Consider the following 26,961-nt stretch of genomic DNA (forward strand, 5'->3'; position numbering starts at 1 on the left):
CACATTTTGAAAGCTTTGGCCAACCAGATTGGCTGTAATAATGTTAATAATAATAATAACTACCATTTACTAGGAGCCAACAGTATGCCGGGTATCTTATAAATGCTACTTTAAAAAATAGGTATTAAATAATGATCCATTCATTTTCCTATTTTTATTCATCATATACACATGTAACTGCCAGTCAGAACTTCTGGGCACATGCAGCAGCATTGGCAAGTGCAGTGAGCTGTTCTGTCTTCAGCCCAAAACAAGACAATGTCCAATCTTGTTGGCCAGGGCATCCTACACAAGCAGAGCACAGATATACTTCCAGCAATCACCTTAAAACATTGAGACTTGTCAGAGGGCCCTCCTCCCCCAATACTCCTGACAAGAACCCCAAGTAGGGAATTGCAGAGCTAATCCAATCATCACATTTTGCAAATGATAGGCTCACATCCAGAGACGGCAGGAGTCCTGCCCAAGGTCACACAGCTGACAGCAGGACCAGACATTCCAATGCCGGCACAGTGCCCTCTGCTGAAGAGAGCAGCCTGGTCTCCCAGAGGTAGTGGTCAGGCCTGCCAGGAGAGCTGGCTCCCACACCACATCCCTCCCTGCAGCCTCACCTCGGCTGGCCCAATCCACACACACCCGTCTTCTCGCACCTCACCCAGTGCGATGGGATCCCTTCCACTCCAGGCACCTCCTCCCATGCACACTGAGGATTCAGGCCAAGCCCTTCCCTGGGGCACTGTGTACTCCCTCCATAAAGAAAATCCACCTACAGCAGGGCTCGATTAAGCACTGGAAAGGTTAGAAGCCTGCAAAAATAACTCAAAATAAAACAGAGCTAACTAGCAATTTATGTCTAAGAAAATCCCAGTGAGCTCGGATTTTTTCAGTCAGGACTCCTTTGATGCTATCTTTCAAATGTCAAATATCAGATTATCTTCCCCCAAATTGTACTGGGAACCCTTGATTTACTAATGCCACATGTTCAGGCCTATCAGGGAGTATTCCACTCTCCCTCCTGCTCTGTTCCAATGTGCTTGTTTCTAGAAGAAAGGGTGGGGCTTCCTGGGGCATATATATATAAACAAAGAAGCATGTTCCATACAGATTAGGTCTTTCTGTCACCAGAAATGTATTTGTATTCTCAGAAGATGGTTCATGGCTAATGCATTTTTATTCGTCATTGTTGTCTATACATCTGTATTATGTGAGAAAAGTTTTAAAGATGCAAGTAGAAAGAGTTTGGTAAAAGACAGAACCATTGCAAGATCCTCTCACCCCAGGCATTTCAACATGCCCTTAAACAGGCCATTTGATTTGTGTCTGAGGAGCCTGCACTACCTTTCTTGAAATTGGAACAAATATTCACTTGAAAATGTTCATAGTTCACCAGCACCCAGAAGAGCAAGGTTCAGGCTGGTAGTGGGGGTAGGAGGGGTGCTGCAGGTTTGGTGGCAATAATGTTTCACAACTGGAATTTCCACCAACCCAGAACTTTCACATCCAAATGTGTTTTGTCCCCTTCCAAAGACACACCCTGGAAATTCATACATTTATTCCGATTACACTGCCATGCTTAAAACCTCTTAAGAATTCCTCTTCTGAAAGTGCCGTGAGAGCCTGTGGCACATTCTTTTGAAAATCCTCAGTGGTAGAGAAATTTCCTTCTTAAGGGAGGATCTAAGTTTGGGAAAGAGTCTAAAGGAGTTCTGAGCCAAGTCTGATGAAGAAGGTGAGTGATCAAACTGGGAAATGCTATTTTGAGCAAGAGTGAGGTTCGGGTATAAAATAACAAGACTCCTTTTTTGTGTCTATGACTGGGTGCGTGTGTGAATATGCGATTTGTAAACTAACTCTTAAAGGTAATTCCAAAAGAGAAGCTATTAAAAGATTTTGAGGAGTTGCAGTACTACTGAAATAAGAACATATCCATTCAAAGTCATTACTTCCAAGAAGTCAACTATTATTTGGAATGGCAAGCCCAGGTGTGAGGTGGTTGCCTGGAGCCCCACTTGGTAAAGGAACGCAGCCAGGTTCCACAGGAATCTGGAGTTGAGTCCACTCTGTGGCCAGGTCCTGGGCTGCACACGTGTTGAAGGAGTCCCTTCTGGTGGACAGGCTTTGGAGGCAGCTGGAAGGATGCCGGTCGGCCCCTCCTCTCAGGCCTGCAGCTTGTTGGCCATGTTCTGAATGACACAGCTAATTAAGGCAAGTCCTGTTGCAGCTCTGAGCTTGAACTGCTGAAATGGGGAAGCCAGAGCTCTCAGATGAATCTGTGTTTCAAGGGTTAACAGCTCATCTGTAAATAAAATAAAATGTCCTTTGGGCTGCAGCCAGGTAGCCCTCCCTGCCTTTGGCCTGAATGTGATTAACACATAGGGGTGGAGGCAGGCGGGGGGTGGAGGAACTGCAGGAGGAGGCAGTCAATTCCATCTTTTTAAGACCTCTGAGAAATGATTTTGGTTATTGATTTCCAAAAGGGGTTTTTTTCCTACCACTCTTACCTCCCTAGCCTCCAACTCTTCAAAAATTAAGCCCATTTTGAAATAAAACCCAATGCAGGAAATTAGCAATTTAGGGCTCAAGGTTACAGAACAGAATTACTACGGCACGGACACACAGCACCAGGCTGACCTTGGCGATAAGCAAGTCTTCCTTGGACCTGGAAGTGAAGACAACTAGGTGGGGATAGAGGTCGTGCCTCAGGTTTTTCCCCAGTTTTTGTCCGAATCTCAAAGGTGACACCAAGAAAGACACAGCAAGATAACATTGACTTTGTCTGCAGAAACAAACAGGCCAGGGGAGGAAGAAGTGATGAAACCACAAGGTTACCTGCATAAAAACAGTCCTTGCAAAGCTGGTCTTTGGACTAAACTTGGCTATTTTTTTTTTTTTTTTGTATACAATCTGCTATTTGAATACATTTAACTGTTATTTTACTTTATAACCTGATTTGCATGTGAGGTCTCTGCCCCTTCTTCCAGGGAGCCAGAAACTCTGTTAACACTAAGCAAACTGTGTCATATCCACACCTCCTCAGAAGGAAGAAATTATACTCACAATGGTAATGCCTGTAATAAAAATAAGGCGACAGGCTTCACAACTTATTTGTAAATCTAAAACTCCTTGAAAATAAAAAGTTGATTTAAAAAATAAGGCAACATCATTTATGTAAAACATCTGCCTACATAACAAACAGACATCAGTGGTACAGCATTATGTTTTGTCTTAGTTTTCCACAATACCGTAGGTATGTATCCTGGTGGTGTTCTTATGTCTACTTGAGATGTCTCTCTATTTAGTCTCTTTAATAATCTTAGAATGATGATGCACGTGGGTTATATTAGGGGCTTGAAAAGTTTTTTTCATATCCAGCAACCCAATAAATTACTCCTAGTATATCTAACTTCTCTGCTCCATTGTTAATGTTCCCAGCAACCTTTCCTTTCTTCCCCTGAATGTCAGCATGTGGTGAAAGCATTAGTGAGGGCCACAACACAGTATTTCCCGGTTCCAGTTAGGTGAGGAGGAGTACAGTTGACTGTACTTTTTAAAGTGCTGTCGGCTTTAGAAAGTGTGGTATTTTTTAACGAACTGCCCAGCTGTAAGAAGCCTGTCATTTTCAGCCTGTTGTAGAAGCCCTAAAAGCCAACAGTTTTCTTACACATCAGCAAAAACAAAACAAAAACAGCAACAAGCAAACAAAAACCCCACATACAACTCAGCTTGGACATTTCTGATATCATCCTCCAAAATATTCTCTTAACAAATCTATCCTACACTGAAAGTTCCATAGGAAAAGTTACATAGGGAAGGGGGATTTCTAAAATCTGACTCTTCACCGTAGCTTTCCATTTCCCTGAAAAGATTTCTAAGATGTGCACAGAAAATGAACTTCCAATAATTGTCTCCACAGCATTAATGTGTATCTTCTGTTGGGAGAAAATCTGTAACCTCATCAAGGAATAGCATTCAAATAAATTTTCATTGTCCCACTGCACAAAGCTAAGCTTAGGCGAATCCTAATTTGTTATTCATTCTTCTTGTTTAATTCATAATTTGATGCTAAATGTGGTGACACAGCAGTGCCCTACAAATTCGATTGCATCTGTCCTCAGATATATCTTACAGCTACCCAAACTTATGTTTTATACTAAAAAATGTCTTTAAGCTTACAGATGAGCAATATAAATAGAGAGAGAGAAAGTGACATTTTTCTATGCATAGTGAGCCAACATTAATCTCTCTCCAAATTCAGGGTCTCTTTTTACTAGGTCCATTCTGGCTAACTGTACTTCCCTGTATTTTCCAAACTCTTATTTGAAGCAAAAACTCCTCCTGACAAATGCTTTTGGTTTAAAACTAATGTTTGCTTCAACTGGTTAAGTGCCATAGAAATAAAAAGGCTTTTGCAAAACATTCCACAACCTGATTTTTAATTTACTGCATCATCAGCTACTTTTATAATAATATTTAATCTACTGAAACAAAACCAGCCTTAGAGGGAAAAAAAAAAACAACAACAACAAAGAGAAAGAGAGTTTATTTTTAGCAGCTCCATTCTCACGTAAGGTAGCTAGTGAAACCGAAACTTTACCTAAGGACACTAGCCCTAGTTTCTTCTCTCTCTCTCTTTTCCTTCTTTCCATTTTTTTTTTATTTCTCCTTTTTTCTCAGTGGCTGAGAGAATCAAGTTAAAGGTTAGATCTCATTAAGTATGGTTAACAAGTTTCAATAAGCAGGAGGCATCAAGAAATAAACTATCCCCTACCCAAAGGAAAAATATATAGAGTGATGTTAAGTGTAAATATTCAACTGTGGCCCAGATAAGCAAAACCCTAAAATGAAAAGAAGTTTACACCACTTCATGAGGTCAATTCTGGAAAGTTTGGCTCAGATGTCCCAAGTGACTGACCGTAATGGTAAAAATGTCATTATTTTACATCAGGAAAATAGAGAAGAGAGACAATAAAATGCGTCAAAATTCAGTGGGTTCCTTCAACTGAGGCACTTGAAAATGTTTGACTCCAGAGCTCATCATTTTAGGGACAACTCAAACGGGAACAAACCCAAGTATTCTGGGGCTTTTTTTTTGGTGTCTATATCCTATTTCTGTTCAAACGAATATCCTGAGAATTAAGACTCTAGTGTGAGACAGCAAAGGCTATCGCTGTGCAGATAAAAACACTCCTGAGAAATTATGCCCTAAGGATGCAAACTGTAATGGAAACTGAGCCAGGCAAAAGGACCCCTCCCTAAAAGGAACTGCTTCCAACCAAAAGGTGGACCCTGCCAATGTCTCCAAATTCTTAAGCACTGCTCTGGCTTAGGCAGCTCAAAGCCATTGGGATGGGCCCTTCCTGAGTAGAAAGACGTTACTGCAAGTTTTGCCGTTGTCTCTGGGTAGAAAATGGTCCTTCCCCAGGAGCACTGTGCTGGTAGCTCTGTGTTCAGCAAAGTAGAAAATGTTACTGGAGCATGAGCTGTGACAACAGCGTGTACATACTTGCATATACCCTTTCCTCTGCAGAGCAACCGCTATAGCTGAAAATTGCGAGGCAAGCTCCATAGGATGAAAGAGGCCAACAAACTCAACTCTACGGTGGCTAAAAGCCATGGGATGCTGCAGAGAAACTTCAGGTTTATCTTTTGCCTTATGTTAGGATGTTTCCCCTGGAAATGAAGGGGAAATTGTAATTAGCTTGTTTGAAAGCTCTCTGATTCACCTCCCCACCCCAATTCTTACTATCATGAATTTTGCATTATTCTATGCACAATAATGCACATAAAATTAAATAAACAATTTAATTAATTTAATTAAAATTAAATATTAAACATATTGTGTATAAGGAACCTGTGCCTTTGACTTAATTGGGCAGGAGTACCCAAAGCAGTTTGGGTAACAGCAGAAAATAATTAAAAACAACAAGTACGTTAGCCTCTGGGTACAAGAAATAGTTGGGAGCCTCCTCTTGAGAAAGGTTTATTTAATTAAAATTAAACTAATCTTTGAAAAACATTTGATAAGCACTTCATAATACAAATCATAATCCAAAAATTGAGGCTAGCCTGCCTCTCCACAATATAGGAAAATAATGCTAAATAATTTATCTCTGGCAGTAGCTACGCTCTTCTTTACACATACATACAAATACACACACAGCAATTCAATAGACAACACGTTCAGTGGATTTGAATTTTAGGTAATACTTGATTCACCTACAATCCAGATAAATATTAATAAAGTACATCAAATATATTATGTTCATAGCAAGAATTTCGAAGATTTAGTGTTTGATTTTGAACTAGGTGTGGATTTTCAGAGCTAACAAGCCTCTATCAGAAAACATCCTTTTTGCAAATTTATCTACAAGGAAAATTCGAACGTTTTGGCAAGTCAATATCTTAGTTGGTCACTACTAATATAACCCAAAAATACAGAAAAAGCTGGGTCCCCAGGTCATCCACAGGTACATTTAATTCACAAGGTAGCATTTAGTGCTTCACGTTAGGAGGGGAAGACCATTTACATTCTTCTTGCTTTCCTCCGGTTTGTGTGACAGGACCTGATATTCAGTTGCAGAGCATTAGATAAGATTAGACGTAGACCATAAAAGAAATACAGCAACCAAGCCCATGTATGTGTTTCCCCAAAAACTGTTCCTAGGGCCTGATATGCCAGAATCTCCAGGTATCTATAGTCTTTACCAAAGCAGGGCCCATTTAGACACCTATGGCCTGAGCAGGAATATTACCAAAACCAGCTGCTTTATGCTCCATTTCCAGAGTTACTAAATGCAAGCCTCCTGGCTGACAAGTGCCCACAGATATAACTCAGAGCCTGAATTGTCCACCAAATTCCAATTGTCCACCTCTTAAACATCTGCACCCATAAAGGAACATCAAAGTTAGAACATTCATCAGCACAAATGATTCTCATCACTTATTTCAGCATATATAGTAACTTAGTCTATCAGTGAGGTTAAAATATTTTCTTATATCCTAATGATTCATTATAGATAAAGCAAATATATTCACCCCAAAGATGAGCTGGGAACATATAATAATGAATTTTATTTTGTCTTTATAAACATAAGATTTTCCATGTATATCCTGACACCAAAATCATATTTTTCAGTGGTCATATGCATATTAAAAACTATTGTTATGAAATATACATACCCACAGGTGCCACGCATATAGAAAAATCTGAGTCAAAGCTTGGTGTTGCTATAGCAAGGTTATTTTGTAGTGCCTTTGCTCTGTAAAGAAAGCCACAATAATATACATTACACTATTTTATAAGCAATAATTCATAATGGCAACTAACAATTATTCCTGCAATATCAGGCATTCCTCCAAAAATTCATCTAAGCTTTTAACCATTTCTCTGATTAGTTCAACTTTTCTTTGATGGAAAGAACAAAATACCTTTGGAGGCTTCCAGTTGGGCCGAGAGACAGGGCGATCCAAAGGGTGGCCTGCTTAATGCCAGACTTAAAATAGGAAGAAAAAAAATCTGGAGACTTGGCAGAGCTAAGAAGCATGCAAAGCAAAAGATCCTAAAACCATCTCTAGCCCAATTAACTCTTTCACATATTTATTGGAAAAAGGCATTTAACCCTTCAGAAAACAACAAGCAAAGATCCTGGTGCAGCCCCGGCTTTTTCAGCCAGGACCACAGCTGCAGCAGGGTTCCCCTCTGCCATCCAAGGCTTGTCAATGATGCCCTTCATTTGCATGTCAATCCTTTTACATGATTAATATGTATTTATTGACCAGGAGGCCTTCCCAACCTAGGACAAAGGGAGACAGGCAGTCCTCTTTTATAGGGCAGCCATAACTTTCCTGGCAGGACTGACAATTGTGCACAGGAATAATTCCCTTCCAGATAAAAAGTTCCCACCATTCAAACACACAGTAATGGAAGGAAAACAGGCTAAACTGAACACTGAAATCTGAAGGGCACCTCTCTAGTCCTTTTCCCATAAGGTGATCTGTGTTCATTTCCTACTACCTCAGTTGAGGGGCGTGGACAGGCACCTAGAAGACCAGAAAAAAATGACCCCCAGCCTGGGAGTTTGGATATCTTCTGCTGCTCATGAAGGTCCCTAAGGCTGAGGACTGCCCACAAAGCTAGGCCCTAGCTCGAACCCTGGGTTACCTGAGGGAAGGCATCTGCCTCCTTCCAAACATGAATCTAGAAATGGAAAGAAACGCACCCAACACACCACATGATACCACTCTTCATGAATCTTTTATCCACTCAAATAAACATCACATTTCCCAGATTGACATGTGGAGTTTTATTTATTAAACAGCAAACTCCAGTTTTAAAAAAAGATCAGCCTTATGTCTACCATTAAAGATTCCCAGAAATTCTCTTCTCTTCCATCTCTTCACTCCTCCCATATAAGAAAATAGAAAAATAAAAGCCAAAATGGTCAAACCGTGGCATAAACTTCCATTTTCACTCTGACATCTGTCTCTCGGAAAATCAGAGATGAGATTCTAGATATGTTTAGAAAAACTGTAAGGGATTAGTATGACTCTTGTTTGTCCTGGTGCCAAGGATATTGAGTCAGATAATCCAAGAGGGTTTTTTTTTTTCGTCTTTATTCTGGGTGGTTCTGGGACTCGCTCTGTTTGATCGTGGCTTCCCACCTCTGTGCATATGAAATCCTTGACCCCACAGAGAGGCTGCCAGCTCAATGACTAGGGTTCCCAAGGAAAAGTGCAAGGAGCCATCTCCTTTATCAGGTCCTTCACTATAAAAAATAATATCAAAAAAGAGACTTTCCCTTAGGTTGAAGAAATTCAAGACCAGCCTCTGAGTAAGCATTATAACCTCCTGAAACAGACACACGAACACTCTTCAAAGGCCTCAAGTTTGATTTCCTAACCAAGACACCAGCAAGAAACCAGTCATCTTTCAGCTCAGAGGCCAGTTCTGAATTTCTCCCCAGGGACATAATATCCTTGGCTTTTATAAACGGTCTTTATTAGGGGCAAACTCACTTCATTTTAAAAAAGGGAATTCTGGTGGTGTCAGACCCTAGTCTTTTTCTGACCTACACCCTATCAAACTAAGAGGTCAGGCACGTGGTACACTTCATAGGAAGACCAGCCACTAGCCTGCTCTCCACCAAAATCTGGCCTGGGAAAGGTGAAGGAAAGCAGTTTAAACAACCACATTGCTGTTTCTTTGACTTCAGCCAACTCCTATTTCACTGTCATTTTTACTGAAACTGGTCTACATGTATAGACTATGCCTAAAAGAATCCCAGAAAGAGTCCTAGAATTCCAAGAATGTAAGCTTCAAGGACGAGGCTTGCAATGGTGAATTTATCGAAAGCAATTAAACATAAAATGGGCCCAGAAGGGTGTTTCAAATTTCTGCCCAAGTTTTGCCCATGCAGAAATGTGATGCTTATGATGAAGTTATTTTCCTTAGTAATAACTCTGAAGAATGTGGCCCAAAAATAGACTGGGGAGTCATTTCAGCAGGGTGCCCCTCTGGCTTCATCCACTTTATATGACACCCAGAAGGCAGCAAGTCACTCTGTATCCTGTCCTTACATGCTCCATTCCAAACCCAAGGCCACACTTCTGAAAGCTATCTGGGACTGCTCTGCACAACCACATTTCAAGAGAATGCGGCCATCAAAAATGCAGGCACATCAAAAGCACCTGAGAAGAAACACAAGGATGAGGAGGGAAAGTATCAAGGAAAAGCAACTATCATCTCTAAATTCTACAAACCTGTGGTTTCATTTTGCTATGTAAACAGATGGCATACGGTGGAAGCAAGGAATAAAGTTTTTTTTTTCCTGAAACTTTTGACATAATAAACTAAGTTATGTGCACCTAAACCTGACTTTGTTTTCTATTTCACAGATTATAAATTCAACTAAGTTAACCAATAAAAATGGTCCCACAAGAATTGCCTTGACATTATGGAAGTTAAGAGATAGGTTCTGACATATTCCAAACACCCAGGTGTAGCCTTCAGAAATTTGTTCGGTTCAGATGAATATCCGGGGGCATGGGCTCCTGGAACATCAGGTGTCCATCCCACGGGGGCCCACCCCAGTACCCAGAACATCACAGGCACTTGGTTTAAGCCATGTTGCATGATTGAATAATTAATGAGAACCCAAGGAAGGTTTCCTTCTGATGTTTGTCATCATTAGAATCCAACCTCTGTTCACTAAGGAATAGCTTTTGCTTTAGTTTTTCAACTCACTGACCAGCACCTCAGGCATTTGGTGGGGGGCACTTTCTAGGTTTGAAAGAAGGGTTGAATACTCCTCTGAACACCTCAACTCACCCTTTGGCCCCCTCCTCATCTAATTTTGCAGGCCATTAATTCAGAATGGGCATGAGCGCATTTTGGTATTCGCTTTCACATTAAAATGACTGAGTAATTAATGAAAGTTGGCAACTGTTCAGTCAAACAGCAAGCTCTCTCTCTGCCTTTCCCAACTTAGTGCTGTGTGTTCAAATAGGCTTCATGTAGCATGTCCCCAACTAGGCTAGCCTCACCTTCCCTTATAGCGCCAGTGGGACCTCCCCAGGCTCTGTGGGGTGATCTTGCTCTCAAAAAACCACTTACCCTATCCCTCTTAGCCACTGAGGACCTTTATGGTGAAACTGTCATTACCCATTAAGGGCAGACAGGGCAACCAAAAGGGCCCTACTTCCTTGCATGCTATAGACAAGTCATTGGCTGTATAACAAGGGAGACTATATCACTTTTAGCCTGGTCCATGTTGACCCCCAGGGAAACTCCCATACTCGTGTCTGTAAGATGTGTCTTAGAGCAAGCCCCTCTAAACAAAAGCAGCGCTGGCACTATCCCTGCAACCTGTGCATTGGCTAAGGTGGGAGGAAGGGAGGCTGGTGGCCCCTCCTGGCTACCTCCCCCCACCCCCAGCAATAGCTTTTGTGTTACAGGGGCTCCCAGAGTGGGATGGCCGGAATGTGGAGACGCCACTGCGTTGGAGTTAATAACACAGTGTCACAAAGGAATTTAAGCCTGAACTCTGGAAATTCTCTTTTAGGAGCTTATACTTTTCCTTATTCAAACTTCTCTGTTCTGTCTAAAAAGAATAAAAACCCTCCGTTGTGTTTCCTGCCGGAGGCTATTATCACTTCCTTCCAACTGCCCCTTGTGAAATGGTCAAAGCATCCCTGATTGCGGAGGAGACAACCGCCAGATCACAAGGTAAGTTTTGTATTCCAGAGTTTCAACGGCTCTGGATCTGTTTCCAAAATGACCCACCCTTTCCAGGGGCGTGTTGCCTGCTCTTAGGGGCTGTATTTGGCAGACATGCAAATATAAAACAGCCTCACCAAAGTGCTTACTATGGACACAGCCTCTTGGCCAAGCACGGAAAAGGTTACAGGGGCTGGTGTAAGGTTGGATGGGAACGTGAATGAGATCAGGATATGGTACATGGGGCTCCTAGCTCCCCCAGTGTAATGCGCCCCAAGTTCCCCTGGATTCCACTGAAAATAGGGAGTGGAAGGGTGGGTTTGGAGTGAGGATAACCAAGATCGTCACACTCACATAAGCACAGAACCTCAGGGATCTTCAGGGCTGACACCCTGGACGTCTACCACTTTCCCTAGCCCCAAATGTCTCAGCTCTCAAGGCGGGGCCTCTGAGGCTAGACCGCTGTCCCACCCAGGGATGCTTGCGGACTGCCACACTAGCGAACGCGCAATTCCCTTCCCCAGGGAAGCCACGGCAGGGGCTTTCCCCGACGGCGTCTCACAGCCAAGTGAGCTTGTGAACACGGAGACGGCTGAGGATCCGAGACAAGGAGCTCGCTCGCTCGGTTTTTCCCGGGCTGTGTTTGCCATTCGCGGGAATAAATGAAGCATCGGTAATCTCCATAAAAGAGCTTTCACGCTTCAGTCTCTGAAACTAAGTTGAGGCTTAGACGGAAAGGAGAAAAGAGACTTTTAATTTAAAGTAGTGATCATCAACACTCAGGTGCTAGAGGGTCTCTAGGGGAAAGGGGGTCCCTACTCCACCCCGGGTAGCGGGAGGGAGGCCGCCTCTCCGCGCCTAGCCGGGCGGGCCTTGACTTGCTAGGATTGGTGGGCCAAATCCCAACTCCGAAAAGCCCTCAAATAACTCTCCCATGGGGAACAGAGGAGGTGGGGGAGCCTAGGGCGGAAAAAGCTGAAGGGCCGTGGTCCCGGAGAAAAGGAAGTGAGCAGTCTCAATGGAGGCCCGAGCCTCTCCAAGGCCACCCTGCAGGCAGCAGCGACTTCTTCCTGGGGCAAGAGTCGCGCACTACCTGCGGGAACGTCCGCTGCCAGGGCGCCGCCCGGGACCCCAGCGCATACCTGGTTCCCTTCCTGGTGGCCGGTCCTGTTTGGGGCCAAAGTTTGCACGCGATGGGCACAAAGGACTCTGCGCCTCCTTTCCCTAACCCCAAGCCCTGCGCGGTCGGAGAACCCTAGACAAGTTCAATCCCGAAAAGCAAACTTTGTTAACTTCTAGCTGAACTTGGCACGGCGGAGGGAGGAGTGGGCAATAATCCCTCCATTCTCCCCTCCACCAACACCCAGGGTCCCTCACTTACATCGCAGTCCCCAAGCCAACACTCGACTTGTCACTTTGCACCACAATGCGGTCAGCCCTGTGAGGACATGAAGAATGGATATGAAACTCGAGGCCAGATAAGCGTGGAACTAGGTTCAGGCGTCCTCCCTGGGGTACCTACGTCCCTACTCCCGACAGAGCTGTGAGCCTCCGCCTGCCGAGAGGAGGGCACTCGGGCGGACCTGAAGTTAGGAGGCCGGGGTGAAGGCCAGAGCTCAATCTGCAGGGATAGAAGGCGCGGGAAATCCAGCAAAGGATGGAAGAACAGCTCCTGCCAGGCCGCGGCCTCCTCGCCCCCGCCTGCCCGGCCTCACCCTTCTGAAAGTTCCTCCAGGCCTGGGTGGGGGCCGCCAGGGAAGGCGCAGAGCTAGGGCGAGTTGGCGCCGCTAAGTTTTAAAGAAATCTTAAGTAAACAGTGAACCCGAGCAGGAAACCTCAGCTTTGCCTGGGTAAGAGAACTGGCCACATAGCTCCAAGAAAGGAGAGGAGGAGGACAAATCTCTGCGCCCTGAGGATGGTGGCTTTATTGGGGAAAGAGGTGGTGGGGCCGGAGCTGCTCTGCAACTTCCTCTCGCCCCCTCAAAAAAAAAAAAAAAAGTATCCCGCAGCGAGGATTTCAGAAGGGGCTCACCTAGTACAGGAAAGTTCAGTTGGCAGCCCTTCGCGAGCAGGTCCTCCCAGCCCGCACCGAGAAGGCAGGCGCCCTAGCCTTCTGACTCCAGTGGCTCAGAGCCGGCTAAGGACTGGCAGGGCTAGGAGCCGGCGGGCCGAGCCAGCGAGGGTTTGGGCTGCCCGCGGTGTGTGTGCAAGAGCGCGCGCCTCGTGTAACCATTCAGGACAAGTTGAAGCAACACAAATAAAGTCAGGTCTCTTCAGCCTTGCTGTCCACCCCTCCCCCCCTTCCTGGTTTGACCCGGGCCTGGTCGCTCCGAGGCCCAGTTTGCGCAGCCGACATTGCGTGGCTAGTCTCGTTACCAGGGGAAGGGCGCTCCCCTTTTCCCTGGTAATACTCCGGGAGCCCCTACTCGGAAGCCCGAGAGTCAAAGAGAACAGGGGTGACTGGAGAGCAGCGGGGAACAGCGTGGCCGCACCCAAAGTCAGCGCTGGTCCCCACGTGTCGGCCGGGGGAGGGGAGGGGAGCGGACAGTCGGAGCCTTCGGATGTCCAGTTGAGCCGCGGCGCGGGGCAGCCAGGGGCGCAAACTTGGAGGCAGGGCTGGGCGACGAGGAGAGAGGGAGGGCCGGGAGCCGAAGGGACGCCCGGGTGCACCCCGCTGCAGAGGCCGAGTCCGAGCGGCCGGAGAAGGCTGGTCGCAGAAGGGCGGCCTCCGGTGCCAAAAACGGAAACCTTGGAGCAGAGGATGAGGAGGAACACAGAGGCGGGGAGCTCATAGAAAAAGATGGTGAGGAAAGAAGAGGAGACCCCGGCCTCAACAAATCGAAACTGTGCAATGAACAGTGGCCCGGGAGAACCGGGGGTGAGGGGCGATGGCTGGAGCCTGCGACCCAAGCACAGCTTTCAGACGCTTGCCCGGACCCTGGCGCGGGGAGGTGGCCGGGACTGCCTTTCCGCGCGGGTCCCTGGAGAGCTGGTGGGCAGGGCCCGCGCCCCGCGCTGGGCAAGAAGATTTGGGGTTTCGAAGTTCCTGGGGTGGCGGGGGCGAAGTGCCCTCAGAACCTCGGCGGAGCCCCAGTTGCACTCCCATCTCCAGCCCCCACTAGAGAGAGGAGGTCCAGGACGGTACCCTCCTGCGGCCTGGGCTGCGCTGACCGGAAGTGCCTGTAAGAAGCGCCCTCCGCGGACCGCGCCGGGCCCGGGCAGCTCCGGTCGGGTTGGAGCAAGGCCAAGATGCCCGGATGGGGCGGGCCGTTTCGGCTGACCCAGTCTGGACGCAGGTGCGGGAGGAAAGTGTGAGGGGGAAAACTGCTGATTGTGCGGGGAGAGGGGCATCTTAATCTGGGAAAAGATCGGAATCTCTTGGGACGCTAATCTGAGACCCAGGTCGGAGGTGTAGAGTAGGGGTGTCCGAGCAGGAACTCGGAGCTGAGTTACAGAGTGAGAGGGAAGAGGGCTGGAAAGGTGCTGAGGCTACTCCTAGTTAAGACTGAAGGAGAGGAGGAATAACAGCCCTTCACGCAAATCTGTGCTCCCCCTGCTCCCCCAGGTGCCAAGGTCCAGGACCAATGTGGAGACTTGACACTGCGCTATGCGACTGCAAACCATTCTTCTAAGTAACTACAGTATAGACTTCAACGTGATTTGGTGCGACCTTAGCAGGATGACCCTGGACCTCACTTTTCTTATCTGTAAGGTGGGGATTATAGTAGGCAACACACAGAAATGTATGTGGTTGAAGGAAATAAATTGTGTTAAATGGCTAGCAATGTGCATGGAAGGCCCTCAGTGATTAATGATTATGTTAATTTTGAATTTCTGGGAGTGGCGTCTTCTGAATTGCCTGCACTCTGCCAAATGGACAAGTCCTGTACCTGGAGGTGAAGGGGCGGGGGAAGGGCAAGGACAGCCGTGCTGTAATCGTTACTGGGACTCGCTTTTGTTTTCTTCAGGATTCAGTATTGAAATTGGGAGTGTGGAGGCGGCTTCTTCCCAGCTCTCTCCGTCCAGTTTTCCACTGTGTTCTCTTTATCAGATGGCAGAACCGTGGGTCTCGCTGCAGGAAATGGTTGCTGTCAGGGCCTGGTTGCTGCTGTCAGGGCCCAAGCCCACTCTTGCAGCAGTTGTGGTTGAATCAGAAATTCTCCTGGGTCCCTTCTGTCTTTGGCCTCTCATCTCTCTCACAGGAGGCTCCCGCCCCTCTGCGCTGGTCCTGGAGGCCTGCAGACCAGGTCTTCAGGAGGAGGGGAGAATGCTAGCACCCCAGATGGAGCTTTCTCCGTGCGCTTGTGTGGTGGCAGGGGGCAGAGAGGAATCTGTTGCTGGCTGACAGTGTCTAAGTTGTGCCTGGCTTTATACCCCACTCATCAGAGTTGAGGAGGGGGAGGCAAGTACTCACTATTTTCCTCTACAATCTCCTGCCCCCTCCTAGAACTCCCACCCACCTCCCTGCCCAAGGCAGAGTCACAAGCTGTTGATAAGAATACTCTTTTCAGGTTGTGTGTGCCTGCACACACAATACATTTCTGCTTTTCTATTGGGTCACGCATACCTAGAGTCTTCCATTACTATAGCCTGAAATCTTCCCAAATGTCCTCAAAACACCCCACCCCCATACCTGTGGGTAGAATTCCAGAGTGGAGGGGCCTACTCCATCTCCAGAGTGGCACCCAGCTGGAGAAGGCTGTATTTGAAGCAAATTCAAGGAGCAAATTTTAATGGCCCATGACTTACCAAGCCTCTGAGAAATCTGTTTGAGATGTTTGCCTCCTCTTGCCCTGGGTCTGCTCCAGTCCCAAGAGCTACAGCTGGGAGGGCACTGGATGTACTTGCTGGTGGGAGAGGGTTGTAGCATTGGGTCTGTGTCTGAGCACAGGCACCTGGAATGGACCAGCTGCCTCCAGGGGAGAGGGAAGGGGCTGCCTCTCCTTTTGGTGGCTTCCACAGAAAGGAGAGGGCACACAGGTCTGTCCTGAGCCCTGGAAACAATGTCCTTTCCTTCCCCTGGCTAGGCGTGAAGCCCACCAGCTGGGGCATGCAGGTGCATCTTGGACACCCGTATGTGTATTCCTGGCTCATGTATAGTTGTGTGCCAGAGCCTTCTACCCAGGCAATGTCCATGTGCTTGCTGTGAACACACTGTATTCCATTGACATTTGTATACATGCCTATGTTTTGCATGTGTGCATATGTATCCACATGAGTGTGTGCATGCTTATGCATTTATGTGTGGAAGTGTGTACATGTATGCATTGTGACTGCATGCGTGTTGACATTACCCACTTGATGGCACAGTGAGAAGAGGCCTGGACTGATAGGAAATCTAAGGACTTTGCCTCTCATTTGCCTTGTGCTTTCTCTTGGGGCACTTTTTCTCTCAGGATTTTGTAATTCAAGAATCCCTGAGGACACTTCCAACACTGACACTGCATTAAAAGACCGGCCTAAAGCATTTGGGGAGGTGTGGAGGCTGACAGAGTCCCTAGCCCTTCCCCTTTCCACAGGTTGCCAAAGAAGAGAAACCCTCTCCCCAGAGTTCAAAGTGAGAGAGGACAATGGAGGTTTCTGGTGGGAGTGAGGAGGGATGAAGATACTCTGCCACCTCCCACAGACGGGTATGAGCATAGTCTTCAATTGGAACCCACTGAGACATCCAGACTAAAAGGGTCCAGGCTCTGAGGTGAAGCTGGGGAGGACACTCGGATGCCTCTCTACCCTTCTCTGCCCTGCTCCCCTGTATGGTAGAAGCAGAGGATAGTGGGTTGGCTAGATTGCCAGAAGAACGGCCTCTCTCATTCGCACAAATCAAAAACCAGGCTGGCCATGGAAGGAATTGATGGCCACCCCACAGAAGCCACGGCAGACACATTCATCCAGGGTGCAGAGTCTGGCCCTGGCCTGCATCTCCTGGACCTCTAGGAGACAGCCAAAGCTCACCCCTGCCTTGCAGCTTGGCCCTTTTTGGGGCCTTTTTTCTACTGAGAGTGTTGGGGTTTGGGGTGTCCTGGGGCACAGTGGCCTCCCCCATGGTATTATCTCTAGAAACCCTGCCACAGGTGACAGATGGGTGTGGGGGCCTGGGAGGGTGAAGACAAGCAGGTCACTGTTCTGTTCCCTGGGCAGCCCCATCTAGGGAGCTTAAGAACTGGGTACACATACACACACCCACAGACATCAAACAGTCACTACTAGAGGCCATATACCCAAAGCACACAAATCCACCTCCCAAACCTAAATAAATATACTCAGTACCATCCCTATACAAATGCTCACACACAGTACAACCCACGAATACACACAAACCCATGCAATCACACCAAGCAACCCCACACTCCCAAATACCACAACACCCTCTCCTTCCACTTTCCTCCTGCCTTCCCTCAGCCCCATCCATGGCCTTCTCCCTAACCTTACTGAAGAAAAGAGAGTTTCCAGCAAGAAAACAGAGACCCTTGCCCTCAGAAAGAACCAGGGATCAATACTGTTTAGACTCAGCTAGCATGTATTTCCTTTTAGGCTGAGGAAGATTTAAGTTTATGGTTCAATTCAATCTTTAAAAAAAAGGGAAAAGCAGAAAATGAGGAAGTTGGGATGGCATGCTCAAGTATTTATTTATCTGCAGCCCCAAACCTTAATACACAGGCGGCTCACTAAGCCAGCCCCATAAATCAGAGAAATCAATGCCCGTTTATGATCATTATTAGTTTCTTTTTTTTTAAGGGCATGCAAGAAAAAGGTCCCACCAGAATCCTCCTCCCCTCTCCTCTACTCCAATCAGAAAGAAGGAAAAATGAAGAGAAGATGGGAAAGTCATCCTGGATGATGGCTTCAGGGCCTTGGCCAGATCCTTGAGGTAGATGAGACTTAGACACACGTAGTCAAGGAGGAGGCACAAACAAAATGTTTAAGTTCTCAGAGCTTCATGTTCTTTCACTGAACAATGAAGAGAAATCCATTTTCCCATAGTGATTGGAAGATAAAAGGAGATAATGGGTAAGAAACCAAATTACATAATAATGACACTCACGTCTATACACTTTACTGATGCAATCATGGGGATGGGTGACCACCTTCTCCTCCTCTCACTGGGTTAAAGGAAAGAGCTCTTGGCTTTGATCTCTTGGATAGAGGAAGGGGAGCATGAGGAATGGGGTGGTTCCTAGAGTTGCTGCTCACACCGACCTCTGTCCCAGCCTCTGGACCTGGCAGTCTTGGGGAACTTGGATATCCTAAGGGGCCACAATAGGGAGGGGAGAAGGGAGTGTAGCCAATTCCCAGACATTCAAAATAGTAAGTTTCTCCAATATATAGAGTTGAGCATCCTTAACATCACATCTGGATGTGCTGGGAAGGTGAAATGGAATGGGACTCTTCCTGAAATTCTGAGAGGTCTGTATTAGGAGAAGGGTGCTCCAAGACCCAGGCCTCAGACTGTTTAACAGGAAAGCCTGGAAGGCTTGAAGATTCCAAGCCCACTCCCCAAGGAAAGCAAAGCACAGGCTTTTGACTACCAGAAAACAACTCCCCTGGACCAACCCCAGGGAAGGGCCCATCTCACTGCTTCTAACTCTGCCCACAAAGATTGGTTGAGCACCTATTATATGCAAGAGTTACTCCTCCAGAAAACAATGGACAGATGGAAGGAAGAAAATCAACTGCAATAAAATTGGGAACACACAGCAGTGTCAAATGCACCCTCCAATTCCACTCCAGCCCCCAAACCCTTATGTAGGGATTTGGAGGGCACCTAGGCTTCCTGGGATTGAGATCTAGCCCTGTTAGTTCCCTGGCCAGGAGCGAGCGAACAGTACATTGGGCCAAATCAGGGGAAATTTTTCAATAAAAAAGGTGGAATAACTAGCCACTATCATTTTGCACAAAATCAATCCTACAAAAACAGTTGAGAAACTCAAGGGAAGAGCACAGAGAACAGGGTTCTCACACATGCTCAAACCCAGCAAACACACCTGCAGACATTCCAGTGTGCAAACGCAAATTCATGCAGGTACACACAGTGCACTCACAAACGTCTAATTGTGCATCTAATTGGAGAAGAAAATCAGTTGCACAATACTCATGGGTACAGGAATACACAAAAAGCTGGTAGGAACTTAGGTGCACCAATATCTGCACATTATCATATACGCACACAAGTATGTGTGGACACCTGCCTGTCTAGCTGCACATGTATAGGTATACACATGCATATTGCAGAAGAGAGAAAAAATGTGGGAGTGGAATTTACAATTTAAAAAAATCCTGGACAAACGAGAGATAACACCTCCTGAGAAGGAACCTTCCCTTCCTCCCCTTAACCTCTTAAGATCTGAGAGCAGCTCCTGCCCTGGAAGGATGGGCCCCAGTGTTTGGCAGCAAGAGGCCAGACATTTCCTTCTGGGAACCCAGGGTGTCCTGAGGGCCCTGGGGGCTTCTACGTGCGCCCCCTCCCTTGGTGAGGAAGAAAGTTAGGCTTTGTTGGGATGCCTAAGGGAACCCTCTTTGGTTTAGGGCCCAGACAGGGCAGACCCGCGCCCACCTCGGGTTCAAGGCCCAAGCAGCCACTCCGAACAGCTTTCCCAGCATTTGGGCCTCCTTTCCTCCGGCATTGCAGGACCAGGAGATCCGAGCCCCGCGAGGCTCCGCGGGCCGCCCCCGGACCTGCTGCTTCGCCAACAGAAGCCCTCCCCCAAACGAAGTGCAGTGAGTCCAGGCAGACGAGAGGCCAGGCCAAAGTGCCCCTCGCCCAAGCGGGCTGTCTGTCGGGGAGGGAGGAAGGCAGGCCACCTTCTATCTCTGGATGAAAAAAATCTGCAGCAAAACCTGCACCAGGAGGAATAAAAGAAAGAAAGAAACAGAAAAGTGCAGGTTGGAGTGAAGAGCAGGTTGTACAAGAGGAGACCGCCACTGGGCTGGGCCTGGACCGGTGCGGGGAGCTGCCCCGCAGTCCGGGCAGCGTTTCCGAAGCCAGGACTGGGGTTGTCGGCCTTTGAGTTCCCTTGAACGCAATCGGAGACCAGGCGTGTCCCGCCAGACCCTTCAGATCCAGGCCAAACCCAAATCTGGGCCGCGCTTCCCCTTCGCCCCTGCATTCGTTGTGCGGTGATCGCAAGGCCCGGCCGGCTTCCCGCCCGGCGTGCGCAGGGGCGCTGGGGCGCTGTGTGCCCGGACCCACGCCCTTCCCGAGCCCGCAAACAGGAGGGCCGCCAGCGCTCGTGAGCACAGTGTACACTTTATTTCAGACTACAGGTTTCTGAACATAATAAAATCTTTGGCTTGTAGCGGCGGTTCAGTCTCGCAGTCTGTGGGGTCGTATTTCTCAACAAGTCTCCGGAAAACGAAAGGGGGGCAGAATAGACAGACCGACAGAAGGGGCCCGGGAGGTGGGGGAGAGGAGGTGGGCAGACACGAAAGGAAACACACTCACGCACACAAAGAAAAGTCCCAGAGAAACCAGGGCCAGCGATGCGGGTCGGGAGGCACCGGAGAAGCAATGACATTCAAATGAAAAAGGCAACGAAAACGAAACTGGGCTGGGGGCAGCGAGGCGGTGGGGGAGGGGATAAAATAATTATAATAATTATAATAATTATAACAATAATAATAAAGGAGATTAATAAAAATGTCCAGCAAATAGAGATCGCTACACGTATGTGTTTTCCTTACCTGAAATTAAATATATACAAGGTCGTAAGCGGTTTGGCTAGATAGAGCTTTAAGGAGTTCGCAGTTTCGTCCCTTATACTGTGAATAGAGAATAGATCTTATTTTTCGATAGCACCTGTCCAAGTCTTTCTCCCTTTTCAAAAATGCTGCGTTTCAACGTCATTGTCCATTCTGAGGCTCTCTTTCCGTCTCTCTAGCTCTTTTCCCTTCGCTCCCTCCCTCCTTTGAGCAGACGCTTTCTCCCCCAGCGAGGGGCCGGGAGGCGACGGCCGCGGTGCCGGGAGCGGACGCGGGCGCGGCGGCCTGACCGCGCGGCCCCGGCCGGTGGCGGCTACTCGCTCTCGTCTTTGTCCTGGACCGTAGTGGTGGAGTGGTTGTACAGTCCCTGGGCCATGAGGTGCAGTGCCAAGCCGTTCTTAATGCCTGTGGCTTTCTTGATCTTGGCGCGCTTGTTCTGGAACCAGATCTTGATCTGGGACTCGTTGAGGCTGAGCTCCTGGGCCAGGGTCTGCCGCCGCTGCTCGGTGATGTAGCGGTTTGCCTGGAACTCCGCCTTGAGTCTCTGCAGCTGCTCGGCCGTGAACGCCGTCCGCGGCCGCTTGTCCTCCTTCTCGTTCTTCTTCTTCTTCAGCTTCCTGGTGCGCGGACCTGCAGCGGCGGAGAGGGCCGGGGTGAGGGTGGGGGTGGGGACGGAGGGCAGAAGGGAGGGGGGAGAGGGCAAAGGAAGCCGTGAGAATTGCATTGCCGAGCTGGGCCGCGAGCCCCGCGCTTCCGGGGCGATCTCGGAGGCCCTGCTGAACCCCTGGCTCCCTCCCGCCAGCCAATCCCTCGATCGAAGTGCCCCTCGCCAGACCACTGGGGTCTCTGGGTTCCCTTTGGGAGGGCAAAGGAGCAGTGAAGGAAAGCTGGTTGAGGTTGTAGGTGCACCCCACACCCCAATTCTCGCAGGAAAGTCAGGGACAGACCGAAATCACATTTCCCGGCCAAGAGGGCAGGAATCCAAGATGAGGAGATATTTGGAGCTCATCTGGCCCAGCCCAGAGTTGGGGGCCAGGGGCCTGCTGTCCTCACAGCCCCGGAATAGATAGGACTGGGGCAGTGAGGACAGGCCCTGGGGGAGTCGCCAGCCTACAAACTAATCTTCCTCTCCTCCTCAAGAATCGTACCTACAGGAGAACCTACAATAAGACCCCATCTGCTTGTAGCTATTGACCCCAGAAAACAACGGAATAGTGAGCGGGCTGGGAGAGGGCTGTTCAGCTCCAAAGTATTTGGTGTCTGCCCCCCCCCCCGCCACCCCACCCTCCCACACACACCTCCTCGCCTTCTTTCTCTTTGGCCTAAAGGGAGCCTTTTCTAGGGTCTCAGGGATGCAGGGACCATCCCTTCTCTGAAGGAGAAGAAAAGGCCCTGATCCATCCTCATGACCCTGGACCCTGGGTTTTCAGCCTTGCCCCTTGGATGGTGCCAATAAGAAAAGGAGGGCCTTCCACATTCCTCTAACCGGCTGCATGGGGCAGCGTCTCCCTTATCCGGGTCTTCCTCATCTCCCCTTTGAACTGCTGCAATTTCAGGATTAAAAACTCCTGAATAACAAAAACAAGCCAGATTGGCTTTCTCTGCCTACTGATGACATTTGCAAGGAGACTGCAGCCCCTTCCCCCATCCATGAGCAAAAAGAAGGAGAGGGAGGGAGACAGGGACAACCCAGAAAAAAAAAACAATGTGCTTTGACCACCAGATAGGAATGGGAAGGGGCCACAGGAAACCTCCTCAGAAAGGTGAAGTTCCCCTCAAATACTAGTCTGGGAGGAGGGCCCACTGAGAAAGGAAGGAGGGAAAGCGGGAAAACCAGGAGAGGATTGAACTGTTGATGTGTGCCTCAAAAGCCTGCATCTCTGCCCACCTGCTTCCACATCCAAGTCTTCTGGCATTTACTTGCTGGGTCCTGCCTTGGATATGGTAGCTTGCTGAGCCAAGTTAAGTCCCTGTCAGGCCTGTTCATCTCTAAAACTGTCTGGAAAGAAGGATCTTTGCCGGCATCTCCAAACCTAGCTACAGAGAGGCAAGCTGGGCAGCCTATTCCTAGGGCAGGCAAGAGCCTGGGGTAACCAGCTGTCCTATGACAAAAGAGTCCAGGCCTAGCATACTGCAGCTACTCAGATCTGGGTCGAGGCTCATCCTCTCCTCCCCCAACTGCCCAAGCATGAGAAGGAGCTGGTCCCCTACCTACCCAGGCCCATAAGAAGGAAAGTGGCCAAGAACAAAGCCAAGGCCCTCTCCAGAGCAGAACTGGGGATTTGATTCGTAATTAGCTGAGCGGGGAGAAATAGCCCAGGAAATGCGCACAGCCCCGAAAAGGCCCCACTGCGCGTTGTGCATCCGGGACGTGTTGAAGTGTTGTTGTATGTGTGTGCAGAGGCACGGAATCTTGTAATAAAATCGTAGTCTCCCGGCCAGCCCGAGCGGTGCAGCCTGACAGCTCAATCACTCTATCCATCAGGCGAGTCAATCAAAGCAGCTTTTCGGAGGTTCAGGGAGCCCGACGTGTCAATAACGGGGCTCGAGATGGCGGGAGCTGATAGTGCGCATCGATCCGCGCCCGGCCGGCAGCTGTGGGGCGGCGAGAGACCAGCCAGAGGAAAGCGGCGCGTGGCTACGTTGTTCCCGGCCCCCTGCCGGACCCGGTGCCTGGAGTGCTGATCTTGGGCCAAACCTTCTGCCGCTCTCCCAGACACTACGGGCCGGGGCGTCGGGCAGGCCTTGGCCTTCTCTCCCGGAGCCCAGCTCAGGTCTCCTCCTCGGGTTCACCAAACGCGAGGGGCACACCGAAAAGTGGTGGAGGGAAAGCCGAGAAAAACAGGCCTACGGATGCCAGACATCTGCTGGATGTGCGGGTGAAAAAAGGAAAGCGCCGCGCGGGGAGGATGTGGAAGCCGTTCCGCGGAGAAGCTACGGAGGAAACTGGCTCTCATGCCCTTGGCCATGCTTCCTGGCCTGAGCCTGACCTGTTTTCTCTCCTCTCCCACTGTTTTTCAGCTCCAGAAAACCAAGGGCTGCCAGCACTCACCTTTTTGGCAACTGCCTTTCCCTGGATTCTACCCACCCGGGTCAGACTCTTTTCGCTACCTGGCCGGGGGAGAGGGACGGCTTTCAGACGCTTTCCTCCCTGTCTTCCTGTGTGTTCCCGTATTTATCAGTGTAAACGGTCTCTCCACAGAAAATATCGAGATGGTGTTTGTGTTTGTAAGGACACACAGTGAATATAATTTTTCTGAACAAGGCCTTCTCTGGTCAAATCTGGCCTCCGGACGATCAGGCTGGTGGGATTTCAGACACACATCACTAGGCCCACCTTCCTGCCATATCTAAACACCCTGGAAAGAAAATCACTGACTATGTACTTTTCCTAAGAATAATAAAGATAAGAGACAAAGAAGGCCCCAGGGATTCAGAGTTCAAAATCAAAGAATCGAGACTCGAGCCTCCTGTGCCACGAGCTGTAGCTTCTCGGGTGGTGGCCGCAGAGGCCAGGATCGCATAGCTGGGTGAACATTCGGTTGTGGCTGGAACTGGGGTGAGGAAGCAGGCGTGAGAGAGACTTGGAGTACCCGAGGCCGGGTTTGCTCTCCCTAGCGCCGCAGCTTGGCGTTCTGGGGCAGTCCGCGGGGCCAGAAGGCATGGCGCAGCCCGGAGTTGGGTACTCACCGGAGGATGGACGATCCGAATAACGTGTGCAGTACACCCAGGCGGGCCATACGAGAGGCTGCTGCGAGTCAGTTTTGACCACGGGCCCGCCGTTGGCTGAGCCCATAAGTAGGATAGCCGGGTTGCCGTGCTCCGGGTATTTGGTGCCCTGCGCTCCGGGGCTCCCCGCGCCGCCTCCACTGCCGCCGCCACCGCTGTCCGAGGGCTTGGCTGCTGCGGCCGCCGCCGCCGCTGCCACTGCCGCCGCGGCCGCTGCCGCCGCCGCCGCCGCCGCTGCAGCCGGGTTCCCAGCTTTAGACGCGCCCGCGCCAGCAGCGGCTGGCTGGGAGCCGTCGGGTGGGCCACAGTTCGCGTCCGGGGCGCACAGGAGCGAGGCAGCGCCTGGCGCCCGGGTGCCCAACGGGTGGACAGGGTCTCTACCTGCGGCAGTCTGGCCTCTGTCACGCTCGACCCGGCCTCCTCCTCCTGCGCCTCCTCTGGCCGCCGCAGCCACCAGAAGCTGCGGTGGCGGCTGCTCCTTTTTGCAGCCGAAGTCCGGCCTCAGGATGTTGTCGATGAAAAAGTTGGTGGTGCGGTGCAGCTGGGCCGCTGGCTGCGGCTGGTGAGCAGGCGCCGCGAGATGCTGAGGCGGCGGGGGCGGGGGGTGTGGGGGGAGGTGCGGGTGGTGGGCCAGGGGCGGCAGGCAAGGCGCCGCCGGCGGCGAGGGGGGCGCAGGCTGCGGGGACACCGGCACGCTGTCTCCATCGCTGCCGCTGCTGCCGCTGGCGCCCGGACTGAGGCTCAGGCTGAGGCCGCCCGGAGTCGCCGCCGCCGCCGCCGCGCCGAGGCCCGAGTCGCGCTGACTTTTAGGTTCCGGCTGCTGTTCTTCCATGCTCGGCCGCCCCGCCGCCCCGGCCGCCGCGTCGGCCCCCGCCCCCACCGCCTCGCTCCCCACCCCACTTTGCCAGCGGCCCGTGGGGGTGCGCGGAGGAAGGAGGCAGGCGAAGCCCCAGCGAAGGCACGGGGCGGGTGCAGGAAAAAAGCTCAGGCGTCTGGCCTGGATCGCTCGCTCTTATCTAGCAGATAGATCTCGCTGTCTCTCCCTCTCTAATTTGTAGACATCCAGATATGGAGACACTTGGCTATTTCTTTTTTCTTTCTGCAACCAGATTCAATGATTTGATTTAAATGGGGAGTAAGCCACGGCCAAAAAAATGAAGGAAAAAAAGAAAAAGAAAAGGAAAAAGAAAGCAAGAAAAAGAGAAAAAAGCTCCAATAATTTTTTTCTTAAAGGGAAAAAATAATATTTAAAGTCTAGCCATCTTCCTAGGCAGTAGTGACGGGTTTGACTTCCCCGAGTGTCACGCTCAGCTGTGCCCAGAGCGTGAGGCTGGCAGCGCCTTTAATCGCCTTTGCTTTTTTTGCAGGGAGAGCGCGTCTCCGCCAGCGCCGGGCTGGGTTTTTTTTTTTTTTTTTTTTTTCAAATCTCTGACAGCTCGGATCTTTGCACAAACTCTCTCGCTTAAAAAAAAAATCACCCAGGCACACTTTTTGCCTTCAAACCGGAAGCACGTGAGTCAGGGCCGCACGTGTGCGGAGCCAATGGCGAGCCGGGACTCGCGCTGACACTCGGGCCTCGGCCCAATGGGCGCGCGCGGGACTTTGCGGATAAATAATCCGGGGGCGTCAGCCGCGGGCGGAGAGGGGGCGCCGCGGCGCTGGCCCTGTGCGTCGGGTCCGCCCTCCCCCACCCGCACCCGCACCCGCGTCCCTCCCCCTCCTTAAGGCCGGGACGGAGGAGGGGGCAGAAGAAACCCGGGAGGGGTGGATTTTGGGATGTAGGCAAATGGAGAAGCAACTCCACAAACAACTTGTTGGAGAAATGCAGGATTATGGGTCTGTGAGCTCCGGGAGCAGGGGCAGTAGGCAGGAGCCTGGCTGTTTTGCACCCCCACGCCTAAGAAACTCAGCTTTTTATTTTCTCCTCTGTCTCTGGTTGCTGTTACTGAAGGATGAGTGGTTGTTGTCACTGCCGGTTTGTGTGTTTGTGGGTCGTGTGGGTTTGGGTGTGTGTAGTGGAGGGAGGGGGAGTGAGACAAGGAGGTCGGTGATGTGAAATAGACCTACAGTTGGTTACTTTCAGAGGCGCAATTTATTTTTCACAAATAGCAAAATCTGAAAGGCCCGCTGCGCCTAGCTAGCGTCGCACGTTTACGTTTCTACGTCTCCTGCCAGCCCGCGCATTGCTTTCCCTTTGTGGTGAATCCGCACCCATGCCCTTCCCGGTCCAGACTTTCGACAACACCCTGGAGCTGCCCTGGCGCCATAGAGCCAAGCCCAGAGGGCTCGGAATAGCCCCAGAGCCAGCCTCCTGGACCTTC

General features: G+C 49.8%; 1 protein-coding gene and 1 long non-coding RNA gene across 2 annotated transcripts; both read right to left on the bottom strand.

Annotated features, from left to right (window-relative positions):
• Window positions 1–11,948: 11,948 nt before the first annotated feature.
• LOC131382424 (uncharacterized) lies at window positions 11,949–14,393 on the bottom strand. Its single transcript, XR_009211894.1, has 4 exons — window positions 13,248–14,393; window positions 12,738–12,836; window positions 12,597–12,653; window positions 11,949–12,382 (listed from the first exon to the last, which is right to left on the bottom strand). It is a non-coding gene; the product is annotated as an uncharacterized LOC131382424 (long non-coding RNA).
• A 6,047-nt stretch (window positions 14,394–20,440) lies between these two features.
• EN1 (engrailed homeobox 1) lies at window positions 20,441–25,959 on the bottom strand. Its single transcript, XM_032145930.1, has 2 exons — window positions 24,602–25,959; window positions 20,441–21,541 (listed from the first exon to the last, which is right to left on the bottom strand). The coding sequence occupies exons 1-2, from the start codon at window positions 25,470–25,472 to the stop codon at window positions 21,225–21,227; spliced, it is 1,188 nt and encodes a 395-aa protein (XP_032001821.1). The 5' UTR covers window positions 25,473–25,959; the 3' UTR covers window positions 20,441–21,224.
• Window positions 25,960–26,961: the final 1,002 nt, after the last annotated feature.

Source organism: Hylobates moloch, unplaced genomic scaffold (genome assembly GCF_009828535.3).
Source record: "Hylobates moloch isolate HMO894 unplaced genomic scaffold, HMol_V3 SCAFFOLD_24, whole genome shotgun sequence".
Lineage (NCBI taxonomy): Eukaryota > Metazoa > Chordata > Mammalia > Primates > Hylobatidae > Hylobates > Hylobates moloch.